This window comes from Vulpes vulpes, chromosome 2 (genome assembly GCF_048418805.1).
Source record: "Vulpes vulpes isolate BD-2025 chromosome 2, VulVul3, whole genome shotgun sequence".
Lineage (NCBI taxonomy): Eukaryota > Metazoa > Chordata > Mammalia > Carnivora > Canidae > Vulpes > Vulpes vulpes.
Window position 1 is genome coordinate 113,550,663 of NC_132781.1, and position 19,480 is coordinate 113,570,142.

Below are 19,480 nucleotides of genomic sequence, written 5' to 3' on the forward strand. Positions count from 1 at the left end.
GGACCCAGGCCGCGTGCATGGAGCAAAGGACGTTTGGAGATGGAGAGAGAAGGCGGCTGTGTACAAGCCAAGGAGAGAGTCCTCAGAAGAAACCGGCCCTGCTGACACCTTGATCTGAGATTTCCAGCTTCTGGAACTGCAAGACAAATATTTGTTGTTAGAGCCACCCAGTGTGGTGTATTTTGTTATGGCATCCCGAGCAGACTAATCTACTCTGTTCACACAAAACCTTGTGCTTGGGTGTTTATGGCAGCTTTATTCACAATGACCAGGGATTGGAAACAGCTTGCATGTCCTTCAGTGGGTAAATGGATGGACTGTGGCACATCTATAGGAAGTACTCAGCAGTAAGATAAAATGAACTAGCCATTTGTGCAGTAGCACGGATGAACCCTAAGTGCATTTTGCTTCTGTGGAGTAATCGAGACCACACAGTGTATGGATCCGTTTATGTGATCTTATGGGGAAGGCAAAACTCTAGGAGTAGAAGACAGGTCTGTGGTCCAAGAGTTGGGAGTCTGGAAGGGATTGATTACCAAAGGGCAGTGCAGAGGTATTTTGAAGGTGAAGGGACTGCTGTGCGTGTTGATTGAGGTTATGGCCACATGACTGTATGCATGTATAGGGAACAGGGCACCAAGGCAAGTGAATATTCTCACGTGTTAATTTTTAAAAAGTGCATTTAGAAAGTAAATGAAAGTAAACCCAAAGCCATAAATGTAAAATAAAGACAATTTCAGAGAAAGCTGTGGGAATTCGCCACCAGCAGACCTGCACTAGAATCACAGCGGTAATGAATGTGCTTCAGGCTGAAGAAAATGATGCCAGACAGAGACTCAGGCCCTGTCCTCGCCCCCGCGAATATGCCCAGGTGTGGTGCGAGTGAGGAATCTAGGGAAGGAAGAAGAAATGATTTGTACCTCAGTGACAGTGTAGAAGTTAGGGCGCCTGCGGAACTAGGAAGAGAACGTATCTGTCCCCTCACTCAACAGATATTAGTAGGCACCTGCTGTGAGCCAGCAGAGCTCTAATGCTGGGATGTAAATGAAGAGGTCATGGTTCTTTTCTGTTGAATGGTAGGAAAGCCAGTTTGTCATATGGGCGAGGTATGTGTGCCTGGGTGCATGTGCATGTGCCCATGTGTGTGCCCACATGTGCGTGTTCCCCCTTCGCCAGCGGGCCGGCCTGTTGCTGCATGCTGCCCTGCTACACTGTCCACTGGCTCAGTGTCTGTTCTCTCTCTCTCTTCCAGACGTCATTCAGTCGGGGGTTCACCAAGAACATGAAACTTGAAGCTGTCAACCCCAGGAACCCAGGAGAGCTCTGCGTGGCCTCTGTTGTCAGCGTGAAGGGGAGGCTGCTGTGGCTTCACCTGGAAGGTACGCTTGGTTCTCAGCCATTCTGGAGAATGGTTAGGGTCCATCTAGAGAAGGCAGGCTTCACTTAATACTTCTCAGAAATAACCCCTTCCGCTTCCCTTTCATTTAAACAGATCTTGAATTATTCAGCGTTCTTAAGTAAGTGCAACTAATCAAATATAAATTTGTTCGGAGGCTCTCATCTTAACTAATAATTTCATGAAATGAGATACTGGTGTGATAATTATGTTTGAAACACAGTGGTCTTTTTACAACTTTGATTATAAAAGCTAATGTCACAATTAAATTAAAAGGAGTCACTAAAACTGGTATTTGAGGTCTTAGTTATTATGAGGATTAAATTATATATTTGCATTTTAATGTGAATAATAGCCTTTACTTTAGTTTCTTCCATAGATGTTTACTTTTACCTTGAAATAGTCATTGGAGATGACTTTCTCCCCAAATATATAATACACAAGATTTGTTTGTTTAATGATGCTTAAACTGTTCTTTATAGCTACGGTTTTTTTTTTATAATTGTGCAGATAATTCACAGAACATTATACTTAGTAAGTGGAACCATGATCAGATTTTAGATTGAGATAGAACACTATATATTTTTTATATGTTACATTTTCAGTGAGAAGGAATTAAGTCTGGATCTGGAAGGTTTTCCCATTTTTCTGTGATCTAAATTTTTGGGGTTTGTTTGTTTCTTATTTTCACAAAATTCATCAATTATTTTAAATGTGTATGGAAAAACAAGACTGGTTATGAGTAGTAAAATAGTGTTAGCTCTCTTGGCCCATATTTTAACCATCATGGCATGCTCCTACCCCCATTGGAATGGAAAGTTTAGAAGGTCATAGAAGTGGTGCTAATCTCGTCATCTCTCTCTTGAGAAAAGTCTAAGAAGCATCAAAAATTCTGGGGCTGACGATCTCATAAATGTTACAGTCAAAGTGGGTGGGAAGGGTAGAGAACTTATAAGTGAGCGTCACCCATGTCATGAATTCCTAGAAAAATAACTTAAAATGTTACTGGGGTTGAGGATTTCAAAATCAACGTGAAATAAAAGGAAATTTTCAAAAAGTTGATTGCTTGGGCGGGGTGGGGGGGGAGTTCAAATAGAATGGCCTCTAGTGGGAATTAACCCATAGGTAGACACAGGCATGATGGTGATATTTCTGCAGCCACGGGCATAGAGCGTGACCTTATTTTCATTACTACATGGAAAGTCAAGTCAGCTGCTCTTTGAAACACAAGATCCCTCCTGTGATTTCAATCCCTGCTTTAAACCTGCTGCCTAATAACTCTGCTAAGTTATATTGCAAGATCAGGGTCTTGCTTGGTGTTATTAACTTGAAAACAAAAACAGTAGATTTCAAAGCCCCCGTTTCATATGATTTAGCATATTACCAATGAGATTCTCTGGCAGTCATTATTTATTTAGCAGTTTGTTCTTCCAGAGTGCTTTGCAGCTGTTAATTACCTAACACAGGCAACAGTGAGGGCATCCTGATTTTTACAGATGAAGAAACGAAGCTAGCTAAGCCGTGAAGATATGCCTGGGGTCAGTTTCCTTGTCCTTGACATCTTTGTTGGTTAATTCATCAGACCCTACAGCTTCCCAATTCTTAAAAAGAATGAGGAGTAGCAACCTTGAGTGTCTATTTAACATTTTTGACAGCCTTTTCTCCTTATGACTGTTTTGCTTTGGATATCAATTTCTATTTTTATAGCAAAGAAAAGTAAGGCAGCTCACATCAGCTCTTACTCTCCAGAGTGCTTTCTTATCCCATAGCAGTGAAATCGGTTACCATTAGGGAAAAAGAGTTTAGAAAATAGATTGTCCTTTTTTTTTCCAGACCTTCCACACTTAAAAAAATTTTTTATAAACAATTCGTTGCACTTTATCTACCTGGAATTCATGGTCAAAATCATGTGTTTGATCAAATAAAGTAAAATCCCATTTTGTCCCTTTGATCTTCCTTGAATTTTGGGGTTTTCAGGTTTTGTTCTGTTTTGGTCTCTTCTGGATATTACCTTTCAAAGTCACAGTGACCTTAGTGGCACTTACTTCTCATTGTTTTGCACTTTTGCGGATATAGTGTTTTCTTGTCTTTAGTCAAGGGAGCAAGTGCTAGAAATTCATCATGGTCACTCTGTGGCTGTTAAATTATTTTTATGATGCTGGTGATTCTGATTATAGACCATTTACTTGACACTGTAAATGTAGATAGAAAGTACATCATAACAATTTATTAGTTATTTTTATGCATTAAATTGATTTGAAGTATTTTCAACACATGGCTAATTGACCACTTAGGTAATTAAAATGATCATTTTTAATCTAATAGTTCAATTCTCTTCAAGTCAGTTCTTTAAGTATCTATAAAAGAACTGATACTGAAGAGGGGGCAATGAATGAAATATATGAGATTAAGGTAGTATTATTTTAGATGCATATTTGAAAAGAATTACAAGCTCTCACAGGCCACTGGCCATTAGCAGGTGCAATTTATGATGATGTTTTGTGTTTTAGAGAGGACGTTGTACTGCTTTTTCTCCTGTGTTAATACTCTGCTCGAGGTGATCATATCTACAATTATAAGCATTAGCCGTGGGATAGAAGTTGCTCTCGGTGGTAACGTCTCTAGCATTGCAGCCCTGTGCTCATGTATCTGCATTCCTACCCACCAAGTCACTTTTCATGCCTTCCAGATCATTATCTCCAGGGACAGGTAGGATGTGGGCCTTCCACCTGTCCTGAGGGTGAGTCATCTCCCTTCCTAAGAGGGTTTACATCTTTGCCTTCCTTGGCTTCTCTTATCCCCATTATTACTAATATTTTCTTCCTCATATCTCTCTAGAAGAGATACAATAAGCACCATATTCCTGAATATATTTACTTTTAGTCTTTTTGCTGAGGCAGGAATTCCTTTTATACCATAAAAGGAATGGCAACCAGCAGGCTTCATTTCTGGAAAGTTACTTAGCTCTTTTAGGTGCTGCCACTACAGAAATTTGAAGAGAGCTCTGGAAGGGAACCCCCAAACCCGGTTTTGACATCGGGAGTGCTGTCACATGTGAAAACGGGTAGGGGACTCTCGGCTGGTGTTTTTGTGTTTTGAGCTTGGGGGGAAAATGATGCCCTAGAGGAGACGACCCAGAATCCTCAGGTCTGTGGAGAAGTATCAAAATATTTTTTAAAAAAGAGATTTATTTATTTCTTTGAGAGAGAAAGTGAATGAGCAGGAGGGGCAGAGGGAGAGAGAGAATCTCAAGTAGACTTCCCGCTGAGTGGGAGCCTGATGCAGGGCTTGATCGCACAACCCTGGGATCACAACCTGATCAAAACCAAGAGTCAGATGCTTGACTCACTGCACCACCCAGGCTTCCTGAGAAGTGTCAGAATCTTGAGAACAGGGAGCTTTACTCAAACCCAAATTAGGTTATTACCAACATCTCCTGATCTTTATTTTTTGCCACCCTCTGAAACGAAATCTAGAGAAAATAAAATCTTTCCACACTCAGTCCTGGAAAAACATACCGTGGAAGTGTCGCTTGGTCAGGCTGGGCCAGGTAGAGCTTCGGGCAGTAGGTTTCTCAAGCTCAGGAATGACATTGTGTCCCTGCGAGCTGCCCGTCCCACACCGACAAGCAGAGAACTGCGGGCTGCGTGTCGGTGCCCCGGGTCTCCGCAATGAGAGCCAGCGGGGACAGCTTGCAGACAGTTGAAGCCGGAGCCTCATGTAGAATGTCGGCGGAGGTATTTAAACCCAAGCGCAGGGTCAGTTCGGGGATGGTTGTCAACTCTCCTTTTCCCCTCTTGAGAAATGCATGTGCTTTGGAACCGTCCCATAACATTTCCTGATTTATCTGATTTTTCTCCTGGCTTCTTGGCTGTGGCGAGGTCGGCCTGCCTCTGTGGCTTTCCTGGTCTCCACTTGTTCTGAGTGTCATGTGGGTGTCCTGAGCTGGGTCACCTGGTTGTCAAGAGTTACCCTGGCAAGGTTCAGCTCCTTCACGTTGGGTGCATGGACTTTCACAGGAGCCCGTTTGCTGCTCCTGTGGATTCACCCTACATGGGTGAATCTTTCTAGAGAGTGAACCCCCAGCTGCCTGCCTGGTGGGAGGCGTCGCCTGGCCAGGCAGCACCAGCAAGGGGATTCATGGTGTCTGTGCTTCTGAGTGAGACTTGGGATCAGCCTCCTGTCCTCAGGTCCAGCCCAGCCAACCTTTGCCTCTCACAGCTGCCAGTCTGTCCGCCCCACATCTGCATAGGGCCCAGAGGCTGAACTGGCTTGCTTCTCACCTTCCTTTTCTTCTCACTTTGTATAGAGCTGATGAATGAATGCATGAGCCCATGAGCAAATGAATGAATGAATGAGATAAGATGCTAAGTAACGTTAACAGGGTTTCTCGCTGGAGCCCCTCATGGCAAAATTGCTTCCATGAGGCATAGGGACGAGGGCCCAAAGCCTCGGGCATGAAGACATCCTCCATGCAGGGCTAGGTCACCCTTGTATCAGATTCCTGGAGAATTCATTCTGTTTTGGACCAAGTGCTCGTACGACAACCGAGAATGTGCTGACCTTCCTAGAATGGCCCCAGTCCTACAACAGATGCCTACATTTGTGATGGGACTGACCCCTCTGAGAGTGTGAGGACAGCTGTTGACACTCAGAAAATGCACTTGCACATGTATATGATTTTTGATGCAATTTCAGACCATCCATGGACCCTCTCAGAACAAATCTTGGGTGGGCCTCCTTGGAATCCCTGCAGGAGGCATTCTCAGGAGATGGTAGTAGACGTTAGTAGTCCACTGTGACTCCTTTGTTTTAAGTTAAATGATCATTTCAGTTCCTCTGCTGCACTGTCTAGTGGCTGCTGTTTTGGACAGCATAGGTACAGGATGATCTCTATAGAACCTGTGGATTCTGCGGCCCCTGCCCCCGACAGTGCATCTGTGTGTATCTTGAGTACCTCCTGAGTTTAAGACTGCTTTTCTTCTCTGTGGGGCTCTATAAGATATGTGTGATAGTGGCTTCTGCCTCCCAGGTGGCTGTGGAGCTGGGCGGAGGGAATTCGCATCTGTAAAGCTCACAGGAGGCAGGTGCTCGGGAGGAGGAGGAAGAGGCTGATGTGCACCCCAGAAGGGATCCCCTTCTCTCATCAGCTTGGCCTCCACCCAGGGTCTGGCTCCCTCAGAACAGAGCGCTCACTGTGCCTGTAGACCCTGATCCTGTCCTTGGCGCCGCGAGCCCTGATGCATGGCTCTGCTCCTATGTGGGCCCATCATCGCAGCACAACGTTTGAACAATGGTCCATGTGCTCGCTAAATGCCTGCTGAGCACAGAGGAGGAATAAATAAAACTTTGTGCTTCTGAATGAGAAAGTGATCGAAGATCCACCAGTCTGGGCACCTGGGTGGCTCAGTGGTTGAGCGTCTGCCTTTGGCTCAGGCCGTGACCCCGGGGCGGGGTCTTTTAAAAAAAGATTTTTAAAGTTCCATTAGGAACTGCTATCTTGCCAACTGAATTTTGAGCCAGTGAGATATTTTCTATGTGTAAGCTAACATTCAAAGAGCTCTGGGGCCAGTTTTTTCCTACGCTTGGTTCGGTTCCAGTAAACCACCCTCCACATGGTCATCTCCGGCCTCCTTTGAAAATGCACCTTCCTGGGGCCACCACAGACCTGGTGCTTCTGAGGTCCAAGCAGGGTGTGGACATCTGCATTTTGAAGGTACCCTCCCCAGATGACTCTCCTGTGCGCTAGGGTTTGTCAAGGACTCTAAAGTCTAGCGGGCGTGGCTTGGTGGAAGGGAACCCCTGTTGGGGTGACCTCTCATGGGCGGGACACCAGGTGCCCCTCAAAGCCTTTCTGTAATTTGTGCAAAAGTCGGGGTGAATGAGCTTTCTCAGAGACTTGCAAAAATCAAACACGGAAAAATGCAAATGTGAAAGTAATTCTATTTCAAGCCAGTGTGGGTGGTTTTCGAATCTTTAGAAGGAGGTAGGGCCTGCCTGAGGATTTGGGAGAAGCTGCTTCAGTGGCCCGGGCATGGACGGCAGGCCCTCCAAATGCTGGAGAGGGTGGTGGAAAGTGGGTGTTGTCTGTGGGCGTGGGCTTTGAACCCTCACAAATCTGTGTGGTCCCCAGAGCTGATGTTCCACTGGGCGGGTCCTCAGTGGCCAGCGACAGAAGTGGCTGGGCTGTCTCAGGCGAAATGTGAACCTGGGGGTGGGGGGTTGGGGGGGGCGCACCCCTGCAGAGGTTCTGCTGCGGGAAGCCACGCTGAGTTTGGGCTTGGGCGCTGCCCTCTTGATGGCCGTGACTTCGGACTGAGCCTGTTGTCACCTGTTGGCAGTGAGGGCAGAGCTGGCTCCTTCCCCTTCTGTGGGAGGCGGTGGCAGCCACCTCATGGTGGAGATTCTGAAGGAGGGCTGTGGGGCCGGGACAGGATGGGGACAGTTGCTGACCAGCCCCAAGCAAACCAGAAACAGAAATAAGAGAAAGAAAGAAAAATGCCACCTGAAACGCCTGGAGAGTTAGAGGATCCAGGGTAATACACTGGATCTGCCACTTGCTGCCCTTGGACCTTTCTCTGGGCCTCAGCTTCCTCATCTGTACAGTGGGGACGAGGCTAGCCCCTATCCCTAGGGTTGTCGTAATTACTAAGCACTTGAGGATATATCAGACCTGAAATCCGTGTTTGTGGGTGTTTGCAGTCCTGTGAGTCTCTCTGTCTCTCTCCACACACATTTGATCCCATTTCTTTTGTTTTCCTCCAGATTGCCTGTTTCCTATCAAATCTTGATCTTGCCATCTGCAGTTTTGCCAGTCTCTTTGTTCCTTAGGAATTTGGCTCCACAGCTGACGAGGGACTTGACAGTCAGGTTTTATAGAAAGGCCTCTGCAGGTGGAAGGAGCCAGACACACAGCACCCGGGGCTCCAGCACCCAGTCCTGCTTGCTCCCGGATCACCTGCTCACTCTCTCCCCTCTGGCGCCTTTTCTGTCCATCCCACGCTCGAACCAGTCCCAGTTTGCTGTGACCTTTGACTTCTCATGAGGGTGCTGAGCGAGGTTAACTTGCTTCCTTAAATACCTCTTGCCTTTCTTCCCTTCCTGCCTTTTAACTGAGGTGCAGGGCTCGTTCTGACTCTGTTCCCGGAGTCTCTGCCTTTAGGAGGGTGGGTGGAACTTCGTGGAAGGGACGAGGGATCCGTTGATCGAGTGACAGTCTCAGGATGTAGCAAATTGCAGAGCTTCTGTAAGGTTCCCAAGTGATTCTCAACAAATTTATATGCTTTGTGAGTATGGAGCATCCTGTCCTCTTAGCAGCAGAATGACTCATTGTAGTTTGGTGTTATTTCCTGTTTTTTTTTTTTTTTTTTTTTTAAGATTATATTTATCTATTTGACAGAGAGAGAGAACCAGAGAGCACAAGTGGGGGGAGAGCAGCAGAGCGAGAGGGAGAAGCTGACTCCTGCTAGGCAGGGAACCCGATTCAGGGCTCTATCTCAGGAACCTGAGATCACGACCTGAGCCAAAGGCAGACGCTTCACCAACTGAGCCCCTCAGGCACCCCGGTCTTATTTCCTGTTAAGGTCACTTGGCCTTCATTGATCTGGCCTCTGTGGCAGCACAGTTCATGCAGGAGACTCCTTCCTTCTCGGGGCGTTTTGCGTTGTGCGGTTATTGTGGTGATAGTGAGGTTAGGTTGTGATTGTAAATTAGTTGATTCATTTGCAAAAATACATGGAAGTATCCGTGGTCAGAGTCTCTCTCCCGCAGCTGCCCCCACCCCTCAGTGTCTCCGCTCCTTTTCCAGCAGACGCCCACTGTGTGGGTATTTTGCATTTCCTTCCCGATTTGTCTTATGCACATATAAATATATGTTATTTCCCCCTTTTTAACCAGATGGTAGCATACTATATATACACAGTGTTCTGTACTCTGCTTTTCTTTGACTCAACATATACGTCTTTACATGTAAGTATACAAAGAGGTTTCTCGTTCTTTTTTTATAGTGGCAGCATATCCCATCATACAGCCTACTGTAATGTAGCTAAGGACCTCCCCTTAGATGGAGATTGGGGCTTCCTGGTGGTTTTTGAAATGAAGGTGCTGGATGAGGATGAATGAGTAGAATCCATATTGACTGATGCAGCAGAGAGAAGTCCAGGGTGAACATGGCCTTGTGTTATTCACAGAGGCTGTCCTATAAAATGGTTACAACCGTTGCAGTAGTTCCCTTAAGCTTTGCATAGGGAGTTTTGGAAATCCTAGAATCACTAAAGGAGCATCGCATCCACTTTTAATGGATTATTTTGTAAGCGAGTGGGTCCCTGGTCTTGGAAAATAATGAGTTGTTTTTTAAAAAAGATTATTCCGAGTCTAGCCAGATGTATCTGGAAGCATAAAGTTGATAAAGGGAAATAGGAAATTGGTACCCATCATTCAGAATAGGATTGGAAAAGCTTCAGGGTCAGGAAAATGTTCCTGGGTGATAAATAACCCACTTTTCCATCCGTTCCCATTTAATAGATGCCTTAATGGGTTAGATTAGGAAGTGCAGGGAAGTCAGGGTTATAACTTTCTTGAGGACCTAGTAGCTAACACATTGTAGCTCCTAAATATTTGTTTTGAATGCAGAGCATGACCAAAGAATTTTAAAGTATGGTGGGACACCTGGGTGTCTCAGTGGTTGAGCATCTGCCTTCGGCTCAGGGCCTGATCCTCGGGTCCTGGGATCGAGTCCCATATCGGGCTCCCTGTGAGGAGCCTGCTTTTCCCTCTCTGTCTCTGCCTCTCTCCCTCTCTCTCTCTCTCTCTCTGTGTCTTTCATGAATGAATAAATAAAATCTTTTTTTTCACTTATAAAAGGAATAAATAAAATCTTTAAAAAATAAAGTATGATAAAGTTAGCCTTATAAATATATTACTATATACATTGTTGTGGAAGTGTATATATTAAAGCATTAACACCAAGTGATGTCTGAACCAGGAGAACAGTGGAACATGAAGGTCGTAATTCGGGAAGGAACAGGCTATAAAGCTCACCTTCATGCTTCTTTTCGAAACACTACTTTGACCTTGGAAATCTTATTTGTACCTAACTGTGAGTCTGGAAATACAGATGTATGTTGTGGGTGAATTCAGCCTGTCACCAAAACTGTTCAGTAGCCAAGATACACGTGTCTTATTTTATTTGATGGTCTCTTTGGTAAGTAGGTAGGTTAAGCATTGGTTGAGTCATAATGGGAACCAAATGATTTATATCCACTCAATTGTGTTGAGAAATAATCCCCATAAACCTACTTACATTCAAGTTATGGGAGAATAAAACAAAAAGAAAGTTTTTTTCATGGTAATTGCTTTTTTGGGGAAGGAGTTGAAAGTTGATAGTGACTAACGGTGATGGTATGATGTGTGTGCCAGCGTGTTCAGGGCACTTTCTGTGCAGCAGTATATTGGATAGCACTAGAACCCACGTGTATCAAACAGCACGCTCCTTTTTCCAGTATCATCTTTACGATGAAAAGTCAGGGGTAGGAGCCAGTGTGGCAAACATCAGAGTTCCAGTGATTGGGACCATTTTTTGTCTGCTGGAATTGAGCTTCGTGAAGTTAAGTGTTGGGGGGCAATATGATTTAAAATTCATCAGATGTGATGTGGCAATGTGGATGGGTGTGTGAGTTCTATGGTGTCATTTCCATCTTGATTCTCAGCGAAGAAACCAAAGCAAAATGAGAGTAAGAGGTCAAGAGCCCGTGAGTCCCTGTCTATTAACAGAGTTCTTATCTTTTGATTCTTAGTTCACAAGTGTTTTCTCTCGGTGTTTTTTCTCCAAAGAACAATTGATTCAGTGTAGGATTTTCTTCCTTTCACCAGTTTTCTGGATTCTAGAATAATCCTCTGCGGCCAGAACTCTTGAAACCTTTGCTCATATTACATGCAAATCTCTTCTCTGTTTCAGAGTCTCTTAGCTGTGGTGCCGATTTATCACCAGGCATTAGTAGGATCATGAAACGGGGTGATAGTTAGGTGGATCCCACTAAAAAAAATACTTCTTGTAAATTGGCTTTCATGATCTGCAGGCCACCAGTGGAGTTCAAAACAAGTAACCCCAGTCAACCCGAGAAGTGAATAAGTTCCCTAGAGAAATTGTGTGGTCTGTGTTCCCTGCTCAAAGCTATACCGGCCTAGTTCCTTTGAGCGGTGGTGTTAACTTTCCTTCATTGAGGGTCGGCCTTTGCTTGGTGTTGGATGAAGTGTGTCCTGGTGGCGTACACATGTGTGCTGGGGCCCCCACCCAGCTCCAGCATGTTTCCTTGGTTTCTTTTCTCTTCTTTTTAAAGATTTTATTTATTTATTCATGAGACACAGAGAGAGAGAGAGAGAGAGAGAGAAGCAGAGGGAGAAGCAGGCTCCCTGCAGGGAGCCCGATGTGGGATTCGATCCCGAGACCCCAGATCACACCCTGAGCCAAAGGCAGGCACTAAAGCGCTGAGCCACTCAGGGATCCCCCATTTCCTTGGTTTCAAAGATACTTTTAGGAAAAGGGCAGACTGTTCCTCCTGCCAGCTTTTCTGGCTCCAGTGCCAGTTCTTCCCACATTCTGCCCCCCAATTCTCTACCTGCCATTTGCAGGAGAAAACATCTTGGATTTTCTGGATCTCTGCTTTATTTGAACCACCACCACCTTGTACTTTGCTGTTTGATATTTCAGGTGCCAGTATCTGTCATAAGACTGTCCTCGGTGGGGATCCCTGGGTGGAGCAGCGGTTTGGCGCCTGCCTTTGGCCCAGGGCGTGATCCTGGAGACCCGGGATCGAATCCCACGTCGGGCTCCCGGTGCATGGAGCCTGCTTCTCCCTCTGCCCTCTGCCTGTGTCTCTGCCCCTCTCTCTCTCTCTATCATGAATAAATAGATAAAATCTTTAAAAAAAAAAAAAAAAAAAGACTGTCCTCGGTGTTGTGTTGAACAGTCCAGGGAGTGTTTTCCCTCATCTCAGGGATGCTCACACATTTCTTCTCTCCTTCTGGCTCTTTGTGGTAAAATCTGTACCTGTCATCTTGACTTTTCTGATCCAGGTCTGCAGACTCCTGTTCCAGAGTTTATTGTTGACGTGGAATCCATGGACATCTTCCCAGTGGGCTGGTGTGAAGCGAACTCTTACCCTTTGACCACACCACACAAAACAGTCTGTAAGTATCATCCAGTTTGGAGCTCCTGCAGACAATATCTGGGGGCTTGGGGAGGTAAATAGTTTTGTAAAGAGACTTCAGCCAAGTTGTAAGAAACAGAACTGGTGTTAGATTTCCCACAGAGCACCAGTGCTTTTATCTCTTGGATGCTTTCAGTGTCTTCATGAGATGGGTATTTGGAAGCATCTCATAGATTGACAGACTAAGTCATAATGATAAGGCAGGTGGAGGTCACGGAGTGGTGGCAGAGATAAAATATAAATATAATAAGATGTATAAATATTATATAAAAATATATAAATATATATAAAATAAATATTCACTCTCAGTTTTATATACAGTTGATTATTTTGATTAGACAAAATTTAAGCTAAATACTATGTTTTTTTGTTGGTTTTTATTGGTTTTTTGTTTGTTTGTTTTTAAGGGGGGGAGATAGAGAATGCACGTGTGGGGTCAGGAAGAGGGGCAAGAGGCAGAGGGAGAGAGAGAATCCCAAGCAGGCTCCATGCTCAGCACAGAGCTCCACGCAGGGCTAGATCTCACAACCCTGAGATCATGACCTGCGCCTAAACCAAGAGTTGGACGTTAAGCAACTGAACCACCCAGGTGCCCCCAAATACTACATTTCTGTATCATGTCTAAGAAAGAACAGATTTTTCTCATGAGGTTTACCATAAAAGAATCATAGTTGGTCCTAATAAATTACTGACATAACATATAAGAACTTAACTACTCTTGGCACTAACCAGTGAGATTTCAGCTCTACTTTAAAGATTGCATTATATCTCACATCCTTCTGATCACAGAAATATCGAATTAAAGCAGTATTAGTAGTTAACCCATCAACTAACTCTGTCTCTCTCTAAGTATGTACAACAGTGTATGTTTTAACTTCTATTATTAGAGGTCAATATCCTGAGGTGGTACCTTTTAAAAATCTTCCAAATTAATAAATCATGGCATTTTTTTCCCACCCTTATGTTTACCAAAAGTATTATTTCAAATTATGCAGCCACGCTGGAAAATAGTGTAGAGGTTCCTCAGAAAGTTAAAAATAGAGCTACCCCATGACCCAGCAATGGCACTACTGGGTATTTATCCAAAAGACATAAACATAGTGATTCAAAAGGATGCCTGCACCCCAACATTTATAGCAATGTCCACAATAGCCAAACTATGGAAAGAGCCCAGATGTCCTTTGACAGATGAATGGATAAAGAAGATGTGGTCTATATATACAATGGAATATTACTCAGCCACCAGAAAGGATGAATACCCACCATTTACATTGACATGGATGTAACTGGAGGGTATTATGCTGAGTGAAATAATTCAGTTGGAGACAGACAATTATCATATGGTTTCACTCATATGTGGAATTTAAGAAACAAAACAGAAAATCATACAGGAAGGGAAGAAAAAATGAAATCAAAGAGGGAGACAAACCATAGATACTCTTAACTCTAGGAAACAAACCAAGGGTCGCTGGGGGGGGGCAGGTAGGGGGGATGGGTTACCTGGGTGATGGGCATTAAGGAGGGCACATGATGTGATGAGCACTGGGTGTTGTATGCAACTGAGGAGTCACTGAACTCTACCTCTGAAATTGTAATACAGTATATGTTAATTAATTGAATTTAAATTTTAAAAAATTAAAAATAATGAGTCCTTAAAAATAAGATGTTTTTAATTTTTTTGTGAAATAGATATTTCTGGTATTTTCTTTATGTAATTTGTGTGCTAGCTTTACTTCTTGCTAGCATCCTATATATGACTCACTTATGTAAATGCTCAGAAAGTTACTAGAAGGGAAGTCCCATCTATACTTGGCTTCCAGTTCCCCGGTGTCAGCAGATTTTGAAGGACACTTAAGAGTTTCACTCTATATCCATTAAGAGTAGGATGGTGCACTGTCTGTGTGAAACACAGTAGGTGGCCCAGATGATAGGTGGATTCTAAGGCATTCTTCTCTCCCGTCTGTACACTGCACTATTCAACAAACCTGATCCGATGAGAGTATTGTCTTGTCCTCACTTTAACACATTTCTGAAATTTTGAGCACAGAAAAATTTTTTCCATATCAAGGGCATTTTGTTCTTTTCCTCTCACTTCAGGAGCCACAGGTTCTTGACTCAGTTGGCCCGAGAGCCAGGTCAGGTGCCCCCTGGTTTTAGTCGTGGGAGGGGCCAGTCTCCTGTGTTTTAGCTGTATCTTAGACAGAGACTTCTGTCTTGTGTCCTCTTTCTCTCTCCTTTGCATGGATGTGGGAGGCAACAGGTGCTTCGAGGTTCCCTGGAGCACAGTCATATACCTGCTATGGTGAACACAATGATGTTTCCACCTTGGTGTGTGTTGCGCCCAGGTCTGTCGTGTATGGCTCCTTACCAAAATGTCCTGCGGTTCAGGCATCCCCACCCTTGGTAGCAAAGCCTTAGACAAGGTCATCCAAACTCATTTTTCACTTTAGACATCACAAAGTTTATAGTTATTCATAGTAATAACTGGAACCAAATACAAAATAAATTCAAGAATAAATGAAAGTTCAATGGCTGTCTCTCTTATTCTTCCTTTCATTTCATTTCATACGTGTACATTTGTTTTGAAGAGGCAAACTATAAGTCTAAACCCACCAAACTCAAGTAGCTTTAGAAGTTTTGTTGGAATTAACATTTATGCTAGAGGATATGGGACTGTCTGTCTCAAAATTAATAGATGCCAAACCCCCTGGTCTATCTTTGGTAAGGTGATTCAAATCCATTACAAATATAAACTACAAATCTTCTTATCTAAAGAATTCTTACTGGCTGGTTTATGTCGATATTCGTCAGACATATTTATGAGGCACCAGTCTTCCTTTCAGCAATAAAATGTTTTCGTTTAAAAACACAGCTCTAATCCTAATTTGGGAGTGTGCTGTTACGGTAACATTATTTGATTTACCACACTTTCTGTGGGGAAAAAAAATCATTTTGGATAATGTCGCTTGAACAATTTATCTTACCAGGTGGGTTCATGTGAGAAGTGATACGCATGCTCTCTCTTTCTTATTAAAAGCACATTTTAGAATAAAGTAGCTGGTGTAGTGATAAGATTAAATGCAGTAAATTCTAGTGAGACTTCATTTCTGATGAGTCAGAGTCTCAAGTTTATTTGTTTATCTTAGAGCAAGAGATTGAGAGAGAGGGAGGGAGAAAATGAAGGGGAGAGGCAGAGGGACAAGCAGACTCCCTGCTGAGCGCCAAGCCCGAGACAGGACTCAATCTCAGGACCCCGAGGTCATGACCTGAGCCAAAACAAAGAGTCAGACGCTCAACCAAGAGCACCACCCAGGTGCCCAGAGTCAAAGTCTATTTTAACGCTAGCAGAAGTTGAGATAAAGTTGTGGCCCAGATGAAAGAACTTCGTAGTGTTTAAATTCTTCCTTTAAAACTGACACATGTAAAACTTTACATGAAGACGTTTAAAAAACAAAACAAAACAAAACCTTTGCCCAACTAGTGAATGAAGCTAACTGTCCCTTTGTCTTTTCTTGCCTGTTTTCCAGCACAAAAGAAGAGAAAGATTGCAGTTGTGCAACCAGAAAAACAGTAAGTTCTTGTTTTTGTTTTCCCCCCAACTTATGGGATAAACGATCTAGGAGAGGAAGCATGGCTGTCTTTTTTTTTGGGGGGGGGGTTAGTTCACAGTTGGCACCGCCATAGAGAGGACAGTTAGAAATAGTACTGTGATGGGCAAGATATAGGCTCTGATCTTCAAGGCATCTATTCTCAGATTATTTTTCCGTCTGCTCCACCTCCGCCTACCTGGAGGGCATCCTGGCCTTGCACGCTGGTAGTGACTGCTCTCTGCAATGTGCCCCCCTATGCTACCCCGACCCTGCACATGGGCGCCACAGGTGGGCGACTTGGGGTCCTAGGGCAGCTCCACAGGCTCCCAGCAGGGAGACTTGAGGAAGCTGCTCTATTTCTCTGCATCTCCAAGGCCTCATTTGTGAAACACCTGTTTCTCGGGGGGTTTCCTGAAGATTAAATTAGATTTCTTGTGAAAACACATGTGGGTCCTGCATGGTTGAGTCAGTGCAAGTTACCCTTTGTTTCAGTTGTAATTTTAGGGAGGAGGAGGGTGATCGGGCGGTGTCCGTACATGCAGTACGTTTTTGAAAAACTGCAACCGTTAGCAGCATTTTTATATACTGAAGAATATCTGAGGTACGCGAAAATAGACATCTTTCATCAGGTGGTCCTGTTTTCTTAATAAAAACACACTGGGGAGAATGGATTTGAGAACAGCGTTTTTTCAGGTAGTCGGATTTCAACTTAAATAAAATGAAAACGAATAATAACTGCATTGCTATTTGAATGTGAAAAACAATTTTGTGGGCATTTTTCATACATTCATTCCTCAACACAGTGTAGCCGGTTAATATTCAGACTGTAGTTTGGTCTGGATAACATTGAAACAGAGAGTTAATAATAAATGATCCCATCCTTGAATCCAAATCTGAACTCCTAACTCCTCAACATGTGGTCTGTGGATCCGTAGTCCTCATGCTGCACTCATACCAGTCAGCTGAACAGCTTGATAACACACACACACACACACACACACACACACGGCTGGGCCCCCATCTCTCACATCCCTGACTCGGGAGGTCTTTACTGGGGCCTGAGCATCTGCGCATCTAACAAGTTCCCAGGTGGTGCCATCGGCTAGCTTGGGGACCCCACTTTGAGAACCGGTGCGAAGATGACCCCACCAAGATCTCATAATGGTTTGCTTTGAGTTTGTGTTCCTTTTCAGTGGTGTGGTTTCCACACCACCATCCTGGGTACCATGTAACACCCAACGCACCTCTTTCCCCCCATGGCGATATTTTTCAAATGTTTATTCAGCACATTTTTTACTGGACTATAACACAAGGCTCTGCCCTAGGACAGCCCTGTGTCATGTTTTAGGACCCATCAATTCATAGGCTTTCTTTGAAGGCCTTTCTACAGTGCCTGTGACCCACACAACACAGCACAGACCCCAAAAATCGAAGGCCAAGTGGTTCTCAGACACTAGTTTGTAAAATGTACTGGTTTGTTCTGTTGAAGAAGAGAAGTCTGACTTCCGTTAAATTCTGCACAAGTTGATGTTTCTTCATGTCTAAAATATAATTCAGGGCACTTTTATGATTCTATAGCAAGAGACAAACCCAGCAGCGACCTGAAGAACATGAGGGCTTAGCAACAACTCCTTGAGGGGCAGATGTTCCATTGGCTTCTTAGGGTTATTTCAAGAATTTGGGGACAGCCAGTCTGCAGCGATCTTACCCATTTGTACAGCCGTTGCTGCTTGCTGCACCCAGGATCCTCTCTTATTGCGTGCTTGGCTTTCCGTGATAGTCACTTTAAGTTATGAGAAGACTTTGGAACGTGCAAGTTTCTTCTAGACTGTGCAACCCATGATCGTTATGTTTTCTTGATCCACAGATTGCCATCCACAGTGCCTGTTGAGAAAATACCTCACGACCTCTGTTTGTTGTCTCACCTGGATACCACAGGTAAACGAGCCATCGACGGCTAGCTGTCCCTTCCTAGTCGGGGAGTAAAATAGTTTTTACTATTTTTCCTAGTAAAAATACATGTCAATATGAGAATATCTCAGCTCTAAGTTCATTCTCCTTGTCTCTGTTGCTACGTATTAACACATAACTACTTTAAAAAAAAACTCCTATACCAAACTCTCTCTGCCTCTTCTGTCCTTTGGTTGGTAGCTCTGGATAATTCTGTCAGTCTGCAGGAGAAGAGCCCACGTGTTACTTGGAAATTATGAGAGTTGTATGTCACGGATGGTCATGTGCAAGGAGAAAGAATTAAAAATGTCATTATTAGGCGCTCATTTTTGTTGACATTTTCTACCACCCCTACTTCTATTTTTCCATTATTTGTTCATACTTGTCCCTGCGGGCCTTTTGAATTGTTCCTAAAAATCCTCTGTGTTTAAAAGCTGAGAGCGAATAATATCTGTTTTTTAGTGTGTAGCATTCTACATCTTAAAATAACCTTTGAAAACACAAATGTGAATTCCCCGTAGACAACAAATCCGATTATAGATGTGTTTGTATATTAAATAATATATTTGATTAAGAATTCTGTTTTCTAGCCAAAATGAAACCTGCTCTGAGTTCTTCCAGGTTTCAAAGCTATACACCATGTAACAGTCCTAGTAGTTGAAGCTCTAGGAAGGAGAGCATTTTTAGGAGTAGACTTACTAAAATTGTTTTTTTTTTTCCCTAAAGTTCTGGGTAGGGTAATCCTACCAAAAAATTTCCTGTGTGTGCAGCTGTGGACATAATCTTTTTTTTTAATTTTTTTCCCTAATTTTGTTGTATAGAATTCAAAACTTCAGAATGGTTTTAAAAGAACCGTGTCAGCTCTTCTTTCAGAGCTTATAATTGTTGCTTTACTCCTTTTGTCTTACTCTCGCAAAAATAACATTTCTCCCTCCTTCCCCTGTTGCTTCTTAGATGAAGTCCTATGAGGACAACCCTTCCTGGACCATTAAATGACCGTCCCAAACGCATAACAGCTTCTGTACAGAAATACCCCTGTTAGCGGAGCTTAGGGCTCCGTGCGGGAGGGCGAGTGTTGGCTGGCAGCGAGACCCCTTTCTCCATTTACAGACGTCAGGAAACTTTAGGGTGATAGGTTACTGTGTACTATTTCCACTCTTCCCCACGGCCCTTTGAGACACTAGACCATCAGCCTGCTAAGTCAACAGCAGATTGAGGGAAATGCAGATTTAACCCCCTTGGAGGTATAGTGCACATCTATCAGGCTGGCAAAAGGAAGAAGCCCTACCATGCCTGGGGTTGTCTTGGGCGTGGGATGATGGCAAGCCCTCCGCTGC

General features: G+C 43.9%; 1 protein-coding gene across 6 annotated transcripts in view; it reads left to right on the forward strand.

Annotated features, from left to right (window-relative positions):
* SFMBT2 (Scm like with four mbt domains 2) overlaps nucleotides 1–19,480 on the forward strand; it is a 216,808-nt gene that overhangs the window by 165,555 nt on the left and 31,773 nt on the right. For all 6 annotated transcript variants that reach the window (XM_072749599.1, XM_072749597.1, XM_072749602.1 and 3 more), the window contains 4 exons: nucleotides 1,253–1,379; nucleotides 12,470–12,583; nucleotides 16,131–16,173; nucleotides 18,061–18,131. In XM_072749599.1, the coding sequence (XP_072605700.1) occupies nucleotides 1,253–1,379; nucleotides 12,470–12,583; nucleotides 16,131–16,173; nucleotides 18,061–18,131 (355 nt within the window). The remainder of the gene's footprint in view (nucleotides 1–1,252; nucleotides 1,380–12,469; nucleotides 12,584–16,130; nucleotides 16,174–18,060; nucleotides 18,132–19,480) is intronic.